At 40.6% G+C, this 19,846-nt stretch overlaps 1 protein-coding gene across 1 annotated transcript in view; it reads left to right on the top strand.

Moving 5' to 3' along the window:
* The window catches only part of XPR1 (xenotropic and polytropic retrovirus receptor 1), a 115,918-nt gene that overhangs the window by 74,696 nt on the left and 21,376 nt on the right, over positions 1-19,846 (top strand). Inside the window, exons 4-11 of the mRNA XM_072866667.1 lie at positions 3,660-3,883; positions 7,983-8,132; positions 8,551-8,634; positions 9,139-9,220; positions 12,753-12,940; positions 13,170-13,349; positions 17,309-17,474; positions 19,207-19,398. Coding sequence (XP_072722768.1) covers positions 3,660-3,883; positions 7,983-8,132; positions 8,551-8,634; positions 9,139-9,220; positions 12,753-12,940; positions 13,170-13,349; positions 17,309-17,474; positions 19,207-19,398 — 1,266 coding nt within the window. The remainder of the gene's footprint in view (positions 1-3,659; positions 3,884-7,982; positions 8,133-8,550; positions 8,635-9,138; positions 9,221-12,752; positions 12,941-13,169; positions 13,350-17,308; positions 17,475-19,206; positions 19,399-19,846) is intronic.

Here is a 19,846-nt window from a genome sequence, read left to right as displayed (position 1 = left end):
CTGCCATTAACTAAGTCTGATTTGATAAACAGTTTGTGATTATTTGGGCTATGCTCAAGAAAATCTATACTCAATTGAAAGAAAAAAGAATAGCAGTAAAATTTTCAGATGGTTCCAGTAGAGGAATGCCTGTTCAAGTGCTGTTCAAGTTTTATTTGTGGACAGTTTTGGTTTGTGTTTGGGATTTTCTAGAGGGGATGTTTGTTATATTTTAAACTAACATCATCAGGATCTGCTTGGGCTACTGTTTAGCTAGTAACATTTTTGTGGTTACTTTAGGAGCTGGTTTTATTATTTGTAGGAAGCCATGGCTTTAACTTGGTAAGCAAAATATTGAACATAATACATACAAGTAGGAAAAGGAAGGAGTGCTAAAAAAGCCTGCCTAAAATGCCCAGAGCCCTGAACCAGGTAGCTGCAAGGAGGTATGGGATGTTTGATTACCTTCTGTCTGGTGAAACAGCTTTTGATCACAACCATGACCATGTAAACTGGAACTTGGGGGGAAATTTTACTAGGTCCTTGGTGTGATAGTTTTGGGTGGTTTTTTTCATGATCCTTATGTGTGAACTTTTCTTTAAACTTGGAAAATGGAGTCAAAAACAACTTGGAATTGCATAGTTGAGGTGATAAGTCTTTGGATGGTGGTTTTTAGTCAGGATCTAGAAGCATTTTTTGGGCAAAGCTGCTTCTTTATTGCAAGCACTTTTGTTGAAGTCTGCCTCTGTTGGTTTTAGATTTCTCCTCAGTCTTTACAGTGAGATCACACTTGAGCTGAGGACTCAGTGGGCATCACGTCATGCAAAATGCTGCAACACAAGAGTGGTTCCAGTTTCTAAGTGTATGCTGCTTTCTTCTAACTCGAGTAGCATATATTTCTAAAAGTCACTTTTCGGAGTGCTAAATTAGTGATGGTAGTGAATGTCTTTTCAATTACTTTGAAGTATGTTGCAAACTGAGAAATTAATTTCTACTCTGCTTTGCCGTTTCCCTAGGGAATTCCCTAGGAGGTTTTAAGAATAGCAGCACACATTTTGTCTTATTTTGCTTTCACAATGAATCTTGATGATAAAATCATACCTTAAGATAAATGATTTGTGGACTGGATAACTGGAGTCAGTGCAAGAGAGAGGGCAGGAGGGAGAAGAAGGTGGCAGGACTGCCATTTCTCAGGAGTGGCAGGTCATTACAGGATGGGTCAGTTGCCTTTAAAGCCTCATCCTCAGAGGACTGCGTCCTCCCCTATGGATGGAGAGGGCTGTATAAAAGACAGCACATGGCTCTCTTCAGCAGTGTATGGTGAAGAAGAATGTTTGTATTTGGACACGATGCTTTTTTTATGGATGTTGCTTTGCAAACATAGGAAGACTGCAGCCACAGTTCTATAACTATTTCAAAGCATTGTCTTTAAATATTGTGTTATTAGGCTGATGGATTTTAAGATTTTTCTGGACATAGGGACAATGGAACAGTGCTCTCAATTGAAAGATGTACATTTAAACTCTTCCATATTTAATAATTTGATCCAAAAGAAATCTCAGTGTATCACAGGTGGTTTAATATGATGTTTTGAATATAGAGAAAGTGAACTTTATTTATTTATATTTATATGAAGGCTTTTGATTATAACAGCTACTCTAACAGATATCTGTTACTACTTCCCGAGAGAGTTCCCAAAGTGGGGAGAGATTATTGTTTTTGCAGTCTGACCTTGTGTGTGTTAAATATTATGTGGTTGCAGGCTCTTGGCAGACACTTCTCACTGTAGGCTGCATTGCCTCTGTTTAGTGGAGTCCTTGCAGCTGTAGAAGTTGTCAGAGAGGAGCTGTCCTTTCCTGTCTTTTTAAAACCTCTTACTTTAATGAAGTTTATAATCAAGAAAGTTACAGAGAGTTTCAGGCTCTTCTGTACTTGATTTTTCCACATTGATCCCCTTTTTCTGTTCAGAAAGGCATGCTCCTTCTGGAAAATATCTTATGCAGAGCACTGTAAAATTATTTACAGAGGAGTTTTGCTCTTAAAATTAACCAGGATTGAATAAGACTGAGGAAAAGGTCAGAATTGCTCCCATAAGAGTAAATCTTAGTTCTGGGGAGGGAGCAATTGAGAATTACCATTAAGTTGTTATGTAAGATACTAATGAAGAGAATTAAATTGACAGCCAGGAGACTGTCGGGCAGAGCTTTGGGTCGTGGAGGGATCCTGGAGCTCCGTGGTTTCTGGTGCGGGGGTGTGTGTCCTGCTGGGTGGAGGTGCCTCCAGCTCCCAGCCGTCTGCTCCAACACTGTGAACCTGCTCGGCGTCTTCCTGGCCGCTGCCACCGCCTGGGGTCTGCGATGGTGCTTATCAACGGAGATGCCAAAGCTGTGACTGAAGCCGTAGTGGGGGTGGGGGGAAGAGCCTGGAAGGAACTAGTTGTACAGAACAAAGAGAAAGATAGTGGTGTCAGTTACGCTGTTTTTAGCATTAAAAGATTGTTATTTAGCCAAAAAGATTATTTTCTGAAAGTACATAAAGCAGTGTGTTTAAAGGAACACCTGTTTCCTAACTGAGATGTGAGGAAGAGAGACTGACTTGTTCTGAAAACACATCAAAATGATATTTAAATTCAGGTTGACTGTCCCTTTAATCACTGAATAATGAGGCAATGCTTCTAACCTGTGTGAGCCTAAACTGAGGAAAAGAGGGATAAATTATTACAGCGGATCATGTACAGCAGCAAGTAGTGTTGTAACTCTTGATCAAAGCAGAAGCTGTGTTTGTCTGTCACCGGGAGCTTGGCAGAGGGGTTGCATTGCTCTCTGAGCAACAAAATTCAGCGTTACATTTGAAGTGTGGGGGGTTTTTTTGTTTGTTTGTTTGTTTTTTTCCCTTTGATTTCCTTACTGTCATATAAAAAGATAGTAAACATATAGTCTTTCTGTGGGTGCACAGATATGAAAAGTGCTTTCCTTACTAACTGTCAAGTTTCATAATATTGTCTAACAGGCTTTTTCTAATGCTTTTTATGCATTTGCTTTATTTGAGAAAGGAGAGCAGCTTTCCTTTGCATGCAGAGTAGACGTGTGGTCACTGCTTTGGTATTTGGATGAGACCCTATCTGCCTGGCTGCCTCCAGCTGCAGCTCTGCCAGTGTGGGAAGGCCTGACCCTGTGTCCCTGTGCTAGTTTATAGCCCCTAGGTACAGGGGCAGCCGCGCAGGTTGGGCGGCTTCTATCCATAACAGGTATTCATACAGTCCTGGTACGAGCATCCTCTAGAAACCAGATGTAGGGTGGAAGTCGAGAGGTCTGAGTTCATGTCTAATGCTGCTTTAGTCTGTGCTGAAGGGACAGCCCCTTGATTTTGACTATATTAAGTCAAAGTTTCTTACAGGACTAATTAAGACCTGTCTGACATGACAGCTTTTTTTTTTGGAGAATGTGTGTGTTTTACATAAGAGTGCATTAAACCCTTTAACAAGAAGGAGCTTCGTAAAAGAGAAATATGCAGAGTTGTGGAATTTAATGCTTAGTGGGGTAAGGCCATGCAGTAGGTTATTCAATGAAGTGCTTTTTACCTACAGTCATGTTATTTGAGGAAAAGGTATAGTGCTTTTTACGGGCTCGGTAGGCAAGTTGCTATCCTCTCATCTGACTTTTTCCTTTCCTTACTAACAGAAAAGCTTGCAGAAGCTCAGCGCAGGTTTACTACTCTTCGGACTGAGTTACAGTCAACTTTGGATGCACAGAAAGAAGCCAGTGGGGCTTCCACACTGCAGCGGCGCAGAAAGCCGGTCTTCCACCTGTCCCACGAAGAGCGTGTCCAGCACAGGAATATCAAAGATCTGAAATTGGCCTTCAGTGAGCTCTACCTCAGCCTCATCTTACTGCAGAACTATCAGGTACCTGCAAAAATAGGTGGTTTTACAAAGCCTTGTGTGTAAATGCCTCTGTGCTTTGTGTATCCTTGAGTTGCCTCATTCAAGCCAGTTTTTTATTTCTTTTTTTATTTTGGGGTCCCTAAACATTTTTAAAGGAAATGCAGATGCCTAGCAGCTAGCAACATACATCTTGTTACTTTTCATTGAGCTAGAAATGCTAAGCTGACCTGCAGAAGGACCTTCCTTCTTCCTTTTCTGGGCTGGCTGACCCCACACCCTTGGCCCAGGCATGGTCAGGACATGAAGTCGCATCGGGGCCTCCTGTAGTGTGTTGTTCTGTGCAGGGCTGGGGCTGGCAAGTTGGGGAAGAAGCTCTTTTATCTAATATTTGTAATGAAACTTGAAATACTAATGTACTGTTTCCTCTTGGCGTTACCATGGTAGTGACCATGACCTTGCTATATCAGAATTTCTTGTTAAAACATCCATTAAAAAAAAAAAATGTTTTTAATTCTGTAGGATACAGGCTTGTTTGCCTTGAAGTATAAAAACCCAGATCTTTAGTTGTACTTGGATTTCTGGCATGAAAGGGCATGGTAGATATTGCAGACACCAATTTTGTTCCAAAAATCTTGAAACAAAAAGCGGAAACTGTTAAGGTCTTTTTTTGCCAGGCTAGCTCTCTTGGTGTTAAATACTCTGAAATCCTTTTAAATGTCTTATTGTGGGGCTTTTTAGCTTGTTAAATAAGAATGTTTGAACTTAAATTCTTTAGCTTAAATTTGCTACACCTGTTTTTAGGTCTTTACCAGCATTGTACTGGAGAATTTTACTAAACAAAATTCACCATAAGAATTACTTGAGTACCACTCTGTAGCATGGACAAAACTTAATTCTTCCAAAATTCTGAGTGCTTCTGAGTACCTCTCCTAAAATGATGTTATGTCCTTGAGCACATCTGCATACGCTGCCAACGCTTACTCACTCCAGATGCCTCAACTGGAATTATCTTGTTTTAATACTGGGTTTCCAGGTTGGAAAAATCTTTGTCCAACTTGTATTGGAAAAAGCATTAGGCTGCGTTCAAGGGGAGCTCTCGGGGATCTGTTCAGACCACCTATTACGAACATTATAACTACTTATTTTCGTTGGTTGAACAGATACCCCTCCGTGAGTCCTGAACACAGGTTTTATAGTTGCAGAAACTGTTTATGGCTTTCTCAATAAAGCCCTTTAACTACTAGAGGTAGTTTCTAGTTCAAAATCCTGGGAAAGGTAAAGCATCCTTTGCTTTTCAGGTATGGAGAGAAGCAGTATTACCTGCTGTGATTCCTTCACTCTTAAAAAAAGAAAGCTTTTACTGTTGGTTACAAAAATAACTTCTGAGGCTTGATGAAGAATTTAAATAGGGGATGACATAAGTAATTCCTTTGAAAAATCTTTTCCTACTCTGCATCAGTGAAGAACGGCATCTTGCACACTTACATTTGCTTTTTGCTACCATGAATCCAGGTCCTTTGTATGTATACTAAATATTGATGTAAAACCCATCTGGATTTGATAGCTTTCACAGTTTCCAAAAGGACCAGAGCTTCTTTCTACAACATAACTTCAAAGAGAGAATGAGAACATTAGTTCAAATTGGTTTTGAAGTTGAAGACAAGGAATACAAGTACTAAAACAAACATAAACCCAAATCCCAGAGTACTACTCTTAATCACTTCTGAGCTTAGAATATAAGAACTAGGAATATTCAATGTCTTGCAGTTTCAGAGAGGGGAAAACAGTAACCTGGTGGGAAGAGGATGTAGCTGAGGCCTTCATGTAGGAGATAAAGTGAAGGCACCAGCAAACTCCTCAGTCTGTTAGGACTGAAGCAAGAGGAAAAGTTGCATGCGTTCATTCCTAAGGTACACAAATCAAACATCAAGTGAAACTATAACTTGTCTCCAGGGCAGCTGTTACTTTTTTTTAACTTACCAATGATTAAACTTCTGATAAAATTAACTTATTGTTAACAGTAATATATAATTCTAGAGTATGTACATATATAAATAAATTTGTTTATTTGAAATAGTGTTTTAGAACAAACGAATCTTGAGAAATTAAGTGTATAGTATATACTTATATATAATATAGTACACTCGTGGAGCAGATAATGGAGGCTGAATCGGTCTTAATAAACTGCTGTGTATTTGCCTTGCTGGTGCATTTCCTGATATGCTTGTATATGAGCAAAGATTTTTGAGTCCACTGTTTGATCCTGCTTGATCTTGCATAATATTATTGCGTAAGTTGCACTGTTTGGTTTTTTCACCTTTAATGACAAAATATACCATTAGTTGATTCACTTAAACGGATTCGATTAGTATCCAGCAGAAATGGAAGCCGGGCTTGGACAAAGTCCCTTGCCAAATAAAAGCATCATGAATAGCAAGAAATACAAAACTTCTGACTGCATAAACAATGTTTGACTGTTTTGTTTCACAGTTTCATCACTGCGTGTTCCTTGTCAGAAGTACCACTGTAATCAACAGTGTTTTTATTGTGCACTTTGGGGTTGCAGGATTTTTGCAGCCAGAGGATGGAACGCCACTGGAGAGGTTCTAGGGTGTCTGGTGTAACTGTGACCGACCTGCCAAGGCACACCAGAGTTAGGCTGTGATTGCACACATGGCAAATAACATGATGTTAGTTCAGGCTACAGAAAATCTCTGGCCAAAATAATCATTTTGTTGCACCTTTTTAATTTCAAATTTCTGAAATAGTGATCTGCTCTCCCTGGAGTGGAATGCTGACTTTTCCAATAGAAAGTAATTAAAGGCTCTTGTCTGCAATAATGCAGATCGTTAATGCGTTGGCTTCCTGCTCCTGTCTCCCTAGCCTCATTTCCCCACCTAAACGATAGGGGTCTGGTATTAAATCACTCTAAGCATAATTAGATTGAAAATAATTTCAGTGAGTAGTTGGCGCCTCTCCCCAGGGCATTGGATTTTGCCGTTTTCTCTGTTTTTCTTTCCAAGCTACTTTCTAAGCTTTTTTTAGAAGTGAATCTTGCCATGGTCTGTTTGCATTCCTGCTGTTGCTTGAATGAAACATTGAATCTTTTGAGTGGTGTTTTCTGTGTAATGAAATGCAGGATTTCAGATGCATCTTGTCACATCAATTGCCTGCAGTGTGATGAGCTTTGCCTATCTTAGTTACTGTGCATTAGAAGTGTGTTGGGTCGGGGCTCATATATAACTTGGAAATCAACCGTTATTTCATGTTTTAATGCAGCATCGTGTGCTTATCTAGACAGACAAACGTGGGAGAGTTACATCTCCCACATCTGCAAGCCTAAACTAGTTTTGCAGTCATTGTGCAATGTACTCTATGGAAAAGGATGCTGTTATGGGGATGCACTTGTCTGGATTTAATCTGCAGCATTTAAAACTCAGAAGTTTTCTGTTGTACAAGGATTTCCCTTCTATAATGCACTTATCTGGAGAACTTGATTTGAAACCAATGTAAAGTTTAAAGAAACTGGAAATTGGTAGCCTAGTTTCAGAAGGGAAAACACCTTGAAGGAGTGGCAATGACTGTGGGAGTTAGGGGAAAACATAGTCTTTCTGCAGCTTTATATTTTTGTTAGGAGTTCGTTATAACTACTGCTAATCCAGAGACCAGTTGCTGAGTTGCAGTACCTGAGATGTATGCAGTAAGGTGTACCCAGACAGAGGGAGTGTGTCTTAAAATAACTTCAAGTATACAAGTTTTGGGTATGTCCAAAGGTTATTTGTCTTCAGTGAGGTTTCATCAGGAATGTCGTCACTTCCTGCAGTAAGGAGGAAAGTGGCAGTGATTTGGCTTTTCAGGGAATATGAGGTTTAGGTAGTTCCTTGCAAATAAGTTACCTCTTTTTATGCCTTTGAGTCCCACGTTTTTTTTCTGTTATTTGCAAAGGATATGTATTACTTCTAATAAAGTAATGACTCAAAAACTTCCTGAAAATAGATGCAATAATTTTGATTCTTCTTACTAACTATTCCTTTTTTGCTAGCGCTGGAAATATAACCATTTAACTTTCTTGGGAGCTGACTGAGGTTAAAAGCCAGTAACTGTTTTTCCTTGTCTGCAGAACCTGAACTTCACCGGCTTCCGCAAGATCTTAAAGAAGCATGACAAGAACCTGGAGACGGCACGGGGGGCAGAATGGCGGGTGGCCGAGGTGGAGGTGGCACCCTTCTACACCTGCAAGAAGATCAACCAGCTTATCTCCGAAACAGAGGTAAAGATGCTAGTCTGGGCGCTGCTCCTCTTTTAACTAGAAAACAATGTTTTCTTGTTCACTACTGATTTCTATAATGTTTTGCCCTCTCTATAGCTTGTATTCACCACCAAGGCAGCTATTAATTGATTTTGAAATGCCACCGATTTCTGGCACTGCTTACATAAATTTGGGTGTTCTCTTCAGCTGTAACTTTTCACTCTGAAAAGCTAGTGCAGCATTAGTTTGTACTGTGTAATAACTTGATGCAGTGTGGTGAGCTTTTCATATCTTTGTTACCCTGTATTAGAAGAATATTGGGCCAGGGCTCAAATGTAACTTGGAAATCAACTGCTATTTTTTTGTTTGTTTGTTTTTAATAGTACCATGTGCTTATCATTAGAATGAACTTCTGTGATGTGTATCTTTATCTCCTTAGGAAGTGGTGACCAATGAGTTAGAAGATGGAGACAGACAGAAGGCTATGAAACGTTTGCGTGTTCCACCCTTAGGAGCAGCTCAGGTGAGAGATTGAGTTATATAGCAAAGCTGCTTGAACAGCTTGTCAAGGTAACAAATTAGATTCAACATTTGAACAAAGTAGTGAAAATAATTGATGTGAGCATGCTCTGCAAATTGTGAGGAAGCATGGTTGTGTAATCTGCTTTAGTTCCAGAAGATTTGGAAATAGCTTGCTTACTATTCCTAATGTGTGCAGACAAGGTAATGAAGGGATGAGATAAATAGTAAAAGGAAATTTGTGCTAATAATAACATATGCTTAGTGTTTGTGTGGTCTGGAATATTTTTCAAAGGGCATTGAGATGCCCAAGCTCTGTTTCAACACAGCAACAACATAGGCAAGAATATTATGCAGCATTTTCATTTAAAAAAACTCATTTCAAGAGCAAGAGTGCAATCAGAGATCAGAACATTGTATCCCTGATTTTAAATCTACACTGCAAATTAATCTGACTTTGCCGATAACCGATTTACTCTGCCTTAATTCCACCATTGCTTTGTTCCAGCCTGTACCAGCCTGGACTACATTCAGGGTTGGATTGTTCTGTGGGTTGTTCATTGCGCTGAACGTCACTGTCATACTTTCAGGTGGGTATCCTTGGCTGGACCTGGCTGGCTGCCATACCTTGGTTTGGATATGTTCTCATCACTTAGTGAGGGCCTGGATCCAAACTGGGTTAGTCAGGATGTTCTGGGTTAAATCAGCCCGAGTCAGATCATGCTGTTGTGAATTATTAGTTCTGCTTAGTAACAGGTTGTGGTTTTTCTCATGTTATATATGCAGATTTTGGATGTTGAACGTGTTATGGCTTATTCTCCTGGTTTCCTCCTTATTCTTGGAGGGGTATTCTGGACGTGCAACATCCATGTATAAAGACAGATTTCTGTTATTGTTCTGTGAACACACAGCCCTTGCCCACCTTGAGAGAGATGCTCGTAGAATTTAAGTTTTGCATGGTACTGACTCCCGACAGAGAATGAGACCAGACTTAGAGCCATGTGAGCACCATACCACTCGGGAGATTTTCATGTAGAAATTTCTAGCATTTCAATGCCTGGTGCCTATTAATGGAATTAATTGAACTTTTCTCATTGGCAGATTTTGGCAAGATTGTTTAAAAGCTACAATAAGTTATTGCATATCTCAGGCCTTGGTCTTATTCTGCTTTGCGCCTTCTGAGTTTGGACTCCCATTAGAGTAAAAGCCATGTTAGTACTGTAGATCCAGATACAGTGCTTAATCACAAACGGCTTTCCTTATTGTGTGTGTGATTTCAGTAGCATTTTAACTTGCTTAAGCAGTACAAAGGAAAAGGCTTAACAAATCAATGTACGAGCTCTTGTGTTAGGGAAAGCCCATGTCTCTGTTTTTGACTTAAAAGAATTTTTAATCAGATGTTTCTGTAATTGGATCCAGTCATCTCTTGGGATAAAATTTCTGTTTGAGAAGCTGTTTGCTATGCTTCCCCTTTGGTCTTGCTGTGGTAGAGGCAAAAAGTTGACCCATCTGTGTGAAGGGTCCATTTAATGTGTAGAAGCTGTTCTTTATTCATTGTATCTTTTTTTTTCTGTAACTTACATGCTTGATCTCTGTTTGAGATGCAAATACGATTGAAGCCAGTTGTTTGCTTTATCTCTCAGTATGAAGAATGAAAAAGTGAAACAGTTGTGAGAATGAATTCATAAAAATTATTATATCTCTAAAGCAGATGTTACTAAACTAATGTGAATAATAGGTATGTTTGTATCAGCAGACATGATCTGATATCTGTATGTTACTTCAGCTATTGGACAAAAACTGTATTCTAACTGTGAAATGTTTATTTTTAATTGGATATTACTTTGCTAACCTCTATGCTACTTTTGCCAAATTGTTTTTATGATTTGATTGACTAAGGATTTTAGTGTTGTATGTGTAGAATCTGTGAAACAGCATTAGAACATGACTTCTAATAGTAAACCACTTCTGTATTGCCTAATTTTAAAACTAGAACAGCAACATTTTACAGAGACGAGTTCATAATAACTTGGGGTCTGTTAAAGGCTGCAAATGCTACAGGTGGATCCCAGGAGGGTGTCACCCTAAAGAGTACGAATTTTGAGGCCTCAGTGTTTCTGTATCAGCTTACCTAGGTGCCAAGCTACTGTGTAACTGAGGCTGAAAGTTCATGGAAATGGACAAGTGTTTTATTAACCAGAAACCTGTAAGATTTCATGCAAAATCTCAAGACTCTTGCTGCAGTAGTGCTGTGTCTCTTTATAGAGAATTAGGCTGTGATGCTGTTGGGCTTGTCACCAGGGTCATTTTCCTCTCTGAGCACCTTGTTCAGAGCCTGCGCTTGGTGAAGGGATGAAGTTGATCGAGTGTCACGTACCTGCGGACTCTAGGAGGTGACTTGGTGTTGGATATAAGTGCAAACAGTATATGAATGGAAAACCTCTTTGCCTTGGGGCTGTAGTACAGAGCCCTGGATGGGGTTGCACCAGTTTGAGACCTCGTACACCTTTGCTGAGCACTTCCCTGCAAGCAGGGTCCTTGAGGGTCTTCAGTCAAACTGCTTGGCTGTAGTGAAGAAAATGGTTCAGTTAGGAAACATGAAAAGGGAATCAAATCTAGCCTTTACACTGAGGAAGCTAAACTAGATAGGGTCTTAGTATCAGAAGAGAGGATATACAGAAATACTCTTAGCTTCTGTGTGTTAGTATCTCAGCTGTTTGTACTGTTCAGTATCTGCTTTTTTTCCAGAACCAGCTGCTGTGCCATACTGCAATTATGGTCCTCTACCACCCTGAGAGTCCAGAAATAAGATTAGCGGGCATTAGCTATGGAAGTCATATGCTATATTGTCATATTGAACTGTGTTCACCGCAGGATAAACCTTTCTCTGGGTGTTCTGTCTCAAATAGCACACAGCACATCTGTCCTATTCTGTCTGGTCTTTTCTTATGCAATATTTTTGGGGCTACTCTGTCCTGTTTGGAAGCACCTCCCTTGGTTTTGTCTGCAGGCATTTCAGATTAAAATTTGAAATGCGTGCTTTTGCAATTCCATATTTAAGACTCATTTCTTTCAGCTTCTTCAGGGTGTCTGTCATTTCTCTCCAAAATTTTATTCCCTCTTGCTTGAATCCAATATTCTCTTTAAGTTTTAAATTCAAAGCAACAGTTCTTGAGTCACTGTTCCTTGCACTGTTCCTCCATAATTTCATGTGATAGAAAGTACAGATGCTGAACTCATGAAACTTCTTACAGATATGCTTTCTCTAAAGAAAAGTTTGAAAAACTTGTGGCTGTAATTTAGACAGGAGGGTGTTTGAGAATAAATTCCTAACATGGATTCTTTTTTCTCCTCTTAAAAAAAGTATGTGGGTGAGAAACACTCCATGAAACTGAAAGTGAGGATTCGAACAACTGTATTTTATTTGTGCCTTTCTCATAAAACCTGTATTGGGCAACCAGGGGACAGTATTTTGCAAAGGGGTTTGTGCTAGAGAAAGCTGCTGCTGTATAAGGCTGCTCATTGTTTGAAATTAAGCAAATTTGTTTCCAAAACCCTAAAGAATGAACAAAGGAAGCAACAGGCTTTCCAGTATTGCTGCCTTATGTTGGGTTTTCTGTTTGGGTGCAGCTAGAAATTACATTGCTAGTTATGAATATGTATTACATTACAGTTGTATTGAGTTCAGTGATTAGACACAGTTTAGCATTGTTTTAAATTCTGTAAATGGTGCTTCTTGGTTTTGTGGGGAGCTGAAGTATTTGTGTATCTGTCTGTTGGGATTTCATCTCCATTAAACCAGAACGTTGAAGTGCATATAGCCACAATTTATGCTAGTGCTGTCCCTTGTGCCTGTAGTGTGAGACAGGGGACTTAAGATGCTACTAATGACCCGACTACACCAGCTGGAGAGTGAATTTTCCCCAGAATACTCCTAAATCCTCCAACAGGTTAGGCAAAAAGTCCTCCGCTTGCTGCAATATGCAGGTGTGTACGAGTATACCCTGTTTTCACGGGGTACAGCCGAGCATCTGAGAGCCAGCATAAAGCAGCGGAGTGTAGCTTTGCTTTGTGACATGACTTGTGCTATCACTAAGGTCGTTTCATTTTTGTCTTTGCCAGGTGTGGCTTTTATAGATGGACCAAATGTGTGGCCACTGGTGAGAATCTATCGAGGTGGCTTTCTCCTGATAGAATTCCTCTTTCTCCTGGGTATCAACACATATGGCTGGAGACAGGCTGGAGTGAATCACGTCCTCATCTTCGAACTCAATCCCCGCAGCAACTTGTCCCATCAACATCTTTTTGAGGTAAACAGAATAGATTGTAGGAGTGGCTGAGCTGTGCTCTGTATCGGGAGGATAAATCCTGCACCATTTCCTGGCAAGGAGTTCTAACACAATTAGAAGAGGAAGTTGCTGAAGTCTGATTAGATTACAGGATTGAGCACTGCTTTCCCTTTTCTTATAATGAGAATTCATTGTAGGTTTCGGGGATGTATTTTCATAAGGTATCTGTGTTTTTTCTATCTTTCTGTAGATTGCTGGTTTCCTGGGGGTTTTGTGGTGCCTGAGCCTACTGGCATGTATATATGGTAAATTCACCTACATCCCTATGCAGGTGAATCCACTCATCTTGTACGGCTTCATGTTGCTTTTTCTCATCAACCCTACCAAAACCTTATATTACAAGTCCCGTTTTTGGCTGCTCAAACTATTGGTAAGTCTCAAACCTGATTTAAATAAATAATTTTTAAAAAAAATGCTGTAGCTGAGCAGTAGCAGTTCAGTATATACAAGCGTCACTAATATTCAGGGAAGAGGCATGCTTATACCACTGTGTATTTATAGAGCAGATCTGGTAAGGTATTGATTGCAAATGGTTGTTGAGCATGGGTTTACAGAAGCAACTTCTGCTTGTCTGTACCAGTCTATCATTGTTGTCTTCGTATTGCAGGTAGCTACTTGTTAATCTTTCTATAGACAGCTGTATACATACTTTTGCACATACAGAAGCTCTCAGATATCTGTGCTTGTTTGTTCCTGAATGTAGCAAAACAGTTTGGTTAGGGTTGCAGTGCTGTAAGGCAAGGCTGCAATGTTCCTCAGCCCAAACTGGGAGAGTGCCAACGTTGAGAGGGTTCACTGATGAAGGGGGAACCTTTGCAAAGGTTACTGTTTATGAAATTATGTTCATAGGTGGGGGGGGGGGGTTCAGCAAATCTTTTTGTGGTCTTAAGCAGAACTATTTATTTTTGACCCAGCTGCTCTTTTCCTGAGAAGATAAATCTGGTAAATTGAATGTAAATATGCATGCTACTTCAGTGTTCCAGCTACAGGTGGGAGCTCCAAAAGAACAGTTTTCAAACTTGTTGGATGGCTCATCAGTTTCTTTCCAAATGGCTGTTTCACATGTTCATCCCCACCCTCTATGCCCTTTTAAACTGACTTTAATCAAGATAGTTCTCTCGATACCTTCTTCTTGCTGGAACTGCTCTGAGAGCATCGGGCAGAAGAGGGTTTAGCTGGCTGATGTTATTCGTAGAATCGTTTTAATGCCAATTAAAACAATAAACTTTATCTGGAACATGACAAAGATGAAAGGTAGAATCATGCTTCAAGCATGTGTGTGCAGGTATGCACACAGCTAGTTAACCTCTGTGCTCTTACCTCTGTTACTTGATTTGCTAGCTTACTACTATTTCAGTTTCTTCCTTTTTAGTCTTCCAGCATTCAGCCATCTCTCATAGATGTACCTTTAGTCCCAAGCCTCATTAGTCTTACTGCTCTCTGTTGGTGCTAGGGGAAGCACTGGAAGTGCTCTAACCATGTGAGCGATATCTGTGCTAATTTACCTTAATGTCTTAACAGGGTAAGATTCTCATTCTTCACAGAGCTCTTGGTTTCCAGTACCTGCTCTATACCAGCTATCTCTAGACTATGCTGCACTCTGTGATACAGACATATCTTCGAGCGTGCACAGGCCAATTCATCCCAAGGTCTCCTGGGGAAAAAAGCTTCATCAAAATGCAAGATCACCTTAATGGTGGAGAATGACACAGTACATCTGACTGTGTGTTACATGGAAGGGGGAAGGGGGAAAAAAGAAGCCAGACAAACCACATAAAGAGTAGCTGTTAGGCTTTTCTCATTTTTATTGTATGTAATTGGGTGGCTGGGTGTATTTTCTTTCTCCTTGCAGTCACCAGCAGCTATCTGTGTGAAAAGGGGTTTAAATAGTGCAATTCTTAGAACTGTGCTGTTCACACAGATTTTTGGTTTGGTGAGCGTTTTTCTTTGCGTGCTTGATATGTTTCATTTCTGGCCAAAATGAAGTCTGATATATCAGGTGTAGCAGACCATTACTGGCACCTTCAGTTTTTCTGGAATCAAATCAGGAGCGTACTTTAGTGTGTGTTAGCATTTCCTGATGGATCTAGGAGGCTTACTGCATCCCCCTGTGATCATCACCAACTGCTTGTTGGTACTCATGAGTGGGATCTCTTTTGATAATCCCTGAGGGACTGCAGATTGCACCTGAATTGATCTTCCTCTGAATGAAAAAAGTGATTTAGCCCGTAGTAAGTTTTAATTCCCATGCCAGGCTCTTCTTTCTCACCTATATGGTGTCCTTCTTTGCCCCTTCACTGACGGATGAGAAGCCCACAAGTGCACTTGAGTAGGCAGAGGAGAGCAACTTGCTGGGAGGAATTGGATCTGAGCACAGGGGATAGCACAGTGTCTGCATGCCCACGCTCTCTGCAGGGTGCCGAAATGGTGAAACAACTGCATGGAGCCTGTCTGAGAGGTGAAAATCTAGGAAGTGTTTAGCTCCAGCTCAAATATCTACTGTCTCAGCACTTATTAAAACTGCAGTAATCAGCACCAGGAAGTCTGTGCTTGGATTGTGGAACTGTTGGTATATAATTGCAACCTATTACGTGAAACTGAGGTTCAACTCCAGCTTCTGGTATTTTATGACTTTATTCTTTTGGTCCATCTTCACTGGAGGATGTTGCAGACACTTCTCAGCTGGGAAGGGAGGAGTTGCCTGTGGTACCTGCCAGCAGGCAGTGCCTTCTGCTGCCAGCACCCTCTGGTAGCTGGGCTGCAACTCCAGCTGTGCCTGGGCAGTGTGCGGCAGCAGTCGGAAACCACAGTGCCTGACGCATGGGGTTAAGAGGGTTCATACAGCAGCTCAGGTTCTTGAGGATAGTTGACTGAGATACCAGTGCCTTAGCTAGGTCATGGACATATCTGCTGACTCGTCGTCTGCTGTAATCTTTAGGTGGAAAGCTTCTCTCTTAGAAGTTTTATGCTGTCATCTGGCAGTGCCTAAGTGTCTATCCCTAAATTAAATAACAACATGGATTTTATTAATGTCTTCTTTTTTCAGGGAGATCTATCTGTAAAGCTGTTTTCATGTTTCTTTTGTTTTAGTTAGTCTTTGTTTCTGGAAGAAAAAGGGGTCTATGATGAAACAGGTAAAGATAGTATCAGGGAGTGATGGTAAAATGGAGGAAGGACCTTTTGAAAAGGAAGGCTGGTGTGGCTTCTCTGACCTCTGCAGAAGCTGTTCTGCAGTTAGGCTGCTTTGACTGAGGCCAGACCTCCCTAACAGCTGGCCCTGTTTGAGCCTTTGTAATAGGTGCTGTCCTATGTGAGCACAGTGCTTTCTGGGTCAAGATGCATATCTGCTGTTTAATGCCACTAAGTCTTAATCCCATATTTGGCTTTGAAATTTAGGACCAGAGCCTTAAATTGGCATTACAAGCTGATGGGAATGTGTCAGTCCTTCCTGGGTTTCTGTAACTTCGTACCCTTTAGGTTAACAAGGAGAGCAATATGAAAGATAGCCTGTGCTTTCATTAATTTAAAGGTTTGTAAATCTCTAAACTACAGGATGGTGCTGGTGCTGTCTCTTTGAGAAATTGGCCGTTAGTACCTATAACTAACCAGGTAGAGAGAGTTGTAATCAAAGGTAATGGACCATGAAAACTGACTGGTTTGAAAGTAGCAAAACTGCTGTTAAGGCTTAGAGGGAAAGTGGACTGGGATTGAGAGGGAGTCTAATTGACAGTCAATAGGATTTCCTCTGCCCTTTCTTTAACTCTTTCCCTGCTAGAGGGCTTGGGAGATCCAGCAGTAACAATCTTCACTCTTACAACTTCTAACATCAAGAACATCTAATGTGTTAAGTAAACTGAGCCAGGATCAGACTAATGGCCATGCTGAGGGTCTATAATCTAAGTGACATTAAGTGTGAGGGGGAAGGTAGGTGTGGAAGATGTCAATAGACATGACATAAATGTCTGAAAGAAAGCGCTGATCAAAATGAGGAGCAACGGGAGAAACGGAGCTGTGTTAGAGCTCTTACACAGAGGCCGGGAGTTTCTGGGGAAGAGCTTGGTTGGAGGAGACTGTGCTCTTCTGCCAGTAAAAAACCAAAAAGGTGGGGGGGAAATGAATAGTTGCATACAGGAGGAGGAAAGCAGGAATGTTATTTGTACTAAAAATGAGGAGACAGCTCTCTTTTTTTGTCTGCAGGAGTGAAAGGTCAGCAATAAATCTTCAAGCGTTTCTGTTATTTCCATATTTGTTCAATGCTATGATGTCCTGTCACTGTATTTAGATGTCTTTGACACTATGTCATTAATTATTCCTTTTTTTTCCTGACAGTTTCGAGTGTTCACTGCTCCCTTCCACAAGGTAGGCTTCGCAGATTTCTGGCTGGCTGATCAGCTCAACAGCCTGGTCGTGATACTCATGGATCTGGAATACATGATCTGCTTCTACAGCTTTGAGGTTCAGTGGGAGGACAATGCTGGACTTCTGGCAAATACAGGTAGAGTAATGCTGACGACCCATGCAAACGTGGTCAAAATGACCTGAAAAACACTGAGCAAGGCAACTTCATAATCATTTATCTGTTTTGAAGAGGGCTACCGATGACATAAGAAACTAAAATAATTGGTGTTTCTTGTAAACACAGCATTAGAGAGATTCTCCCCTTTCTTACTTCCATCCAGAGAAATGGAATTTCACATCAGTGTTCATTTCCTGATCCAGTGATTTGGCCTGACTTGTATAATCATCAAAGAATTTAGACACAGCACTTGTTGGTTGGAAAGAGAAATCCATTTTCCTGGCATTATTGTTTTATTTCATAGTGATTTAACCATGTATTTGCTTTTAGCCCGTTTCTGTTGCTCAGCATGAAAATAAGTTGCATGAGCTCGGTAACCACAATTTTCTGTGCTGTAGCCTGCTTCTTACAGGCTTCATCGCAGTACCCTAAAGCAAGAGAGGATGGAGAAACTTCCTCAGAGCTTGTTAGTGCCACCCCTTATTCAATTAGAGTTGATGCTGTGACACTAGGGTTGTGCATGCTCTTGCCTCTTCTCGCCTTTTTAGCCAGAAGAGCCGCAGAGTTGGCATATGAATTTTGACTTTGGCCTTCCCAGTGGCAAAATAGTACCTGTCTCCTCCTGGATCGGGCTGTTGTCTTTCCATTTTAAGCAGTGACTGCTGGCAAATTGTGTTGCCTGATCGTTTTGACACTTGCTGAAAGAATTTGCAGTATGCTTCAATAAGCATCAGCGTTCACTTTGTTCTTCCAATCTGTCTGATCTTTCTCTTCCCTTTAAGACAGTGTTGCAAGTAACTATATATTTATTAAAAATAAAAATTAAATAAATAAAGCACCTGAGCGGATAACAACTTTTCCTCTTCCAATCCAACCAGTGAAATGATAGCGCAGTGCTTTGGGATAAATGTCAGCTAGTAACTTGTCTCCATTAGTCTGAATAAGAACTAAATGTTTGTTAGTGAGGTGTTTGCTTTAGATGTGCTGAGCGAGACAGCATAAGAATATGGCATGCTTGGAGGTTCCAGGCAAAGCTGGGTTTTCCTGGTCATTTTCTCAATAAAAAGAAGGCTTTCAAACATCAGGGGTGCGACACAATGTCGTGTTAGTGTAGTTGCCTCTCACTAGTTGTTGAAGCCAGGGCTATGCTCGGGCTTTGCTTTTTTAAAAAAACAAAACAAAAAACCAAACATACTGAAATGTGTTTTTTCCTATTACAATATACAAGAAAAATGGGTCAAGGGCATCTTAGGCAAAGTAGCCTTTTTGAGCTGTCCTGCAGAGTTTGGAAATGCTCTCCCATTTATGCACAAAAATTCAGTGTCGAAGGCCGTTTGTAATTCCATCCTTAATTTGATTATTCACAGTACTGCCAAGAGCACAAAATAAATTTAAAAATAGATTATTTCTAATCTTCTTTCACGTTAATTATACTGGCCGCAGTGAAAGAGTTAGATGTTGATCTGTCTGGATGTGTTATTGATGTCATGTTACCTGAATACCTCCTAGATGAAGTAAAGGGCTTCAGGATACTTTCTGGTGATGAGCTTCTTGCTGTTCTGGGTATGTGTGTGTGCATACGTGTGTGTGTCTAAGTATGAGACATTGATGGGGAATTGCTTTCATGACAAGTGATATTACTCTTACAGAAAGGAAGACAATAGGAGTTCTTAAACTTACTGACTCTGTGCCCCTGACTCTTTTCTTGCAGATAATCAAATTTGTTACAGCTACTCCTACGGAGTGAGAGCAGTTGTCCAGTGCATCCCTGCTTGGTTGCGATTCATCCAGTGCCTGCGCCGTTACCGTGATAACAAACGGGCCTTTCATCTGGTTAACGCTGGAAAATATTCCACCACCTTCTTCGTGGTGACATTTGCAGCCCTCTACAGCACTCACAAAGGTATTGGTTATTTTGGAAAATCCTTTGCAAGTCATAGGATTTGCTTTTTACATGGGAGAAGCTCAGAATTTGGCATCCCATTGAAGTATGAACTTTTGTCTTTTGGCTCCTGTGAAACATCTCAGTGGAAAGGCAAAGGCCTGCCTAGCTTGCAAAGAGTATTTTAAGATCATCTTTTAGGTATTTTTTGCATACATGGTCTGCTTAGAGCTGCACTTCAGGAGTGTGAGAGAGAATTTCCAGGTTTCTCTCTCAAAAGGACAAAACTGAAATACTTGTCAGTTTTTGCTGTGAAGGGAGGTTGAATGGGAGATGTGTAAGGAAAGGGATAACATAGGAAACTCTTCTCCCTTGGCATTCGTGAATAGCTAACCTGGATCATCTGAATAAAGTTGGTTCATCATTCCTGAACACGGGGACATGCACACAGTGCTGGGAAAATACCCTC

Source organism: Ciconia boyciana, chromosome 7, assembly GCF_034638445.1.
Source record: "Ciconia boyciana chromosome 7, ASM3463844v1, whole genome shotgun sequence".
NCBI lineage: Eukaryota > Metazoa > Chordata > Aves > Ciconiiformes > Ciconiidae > Ciconia > Ciconia boyciana.
This window is presented reverse-complemented; position numbering and strand designations above follow the sequence as displayed.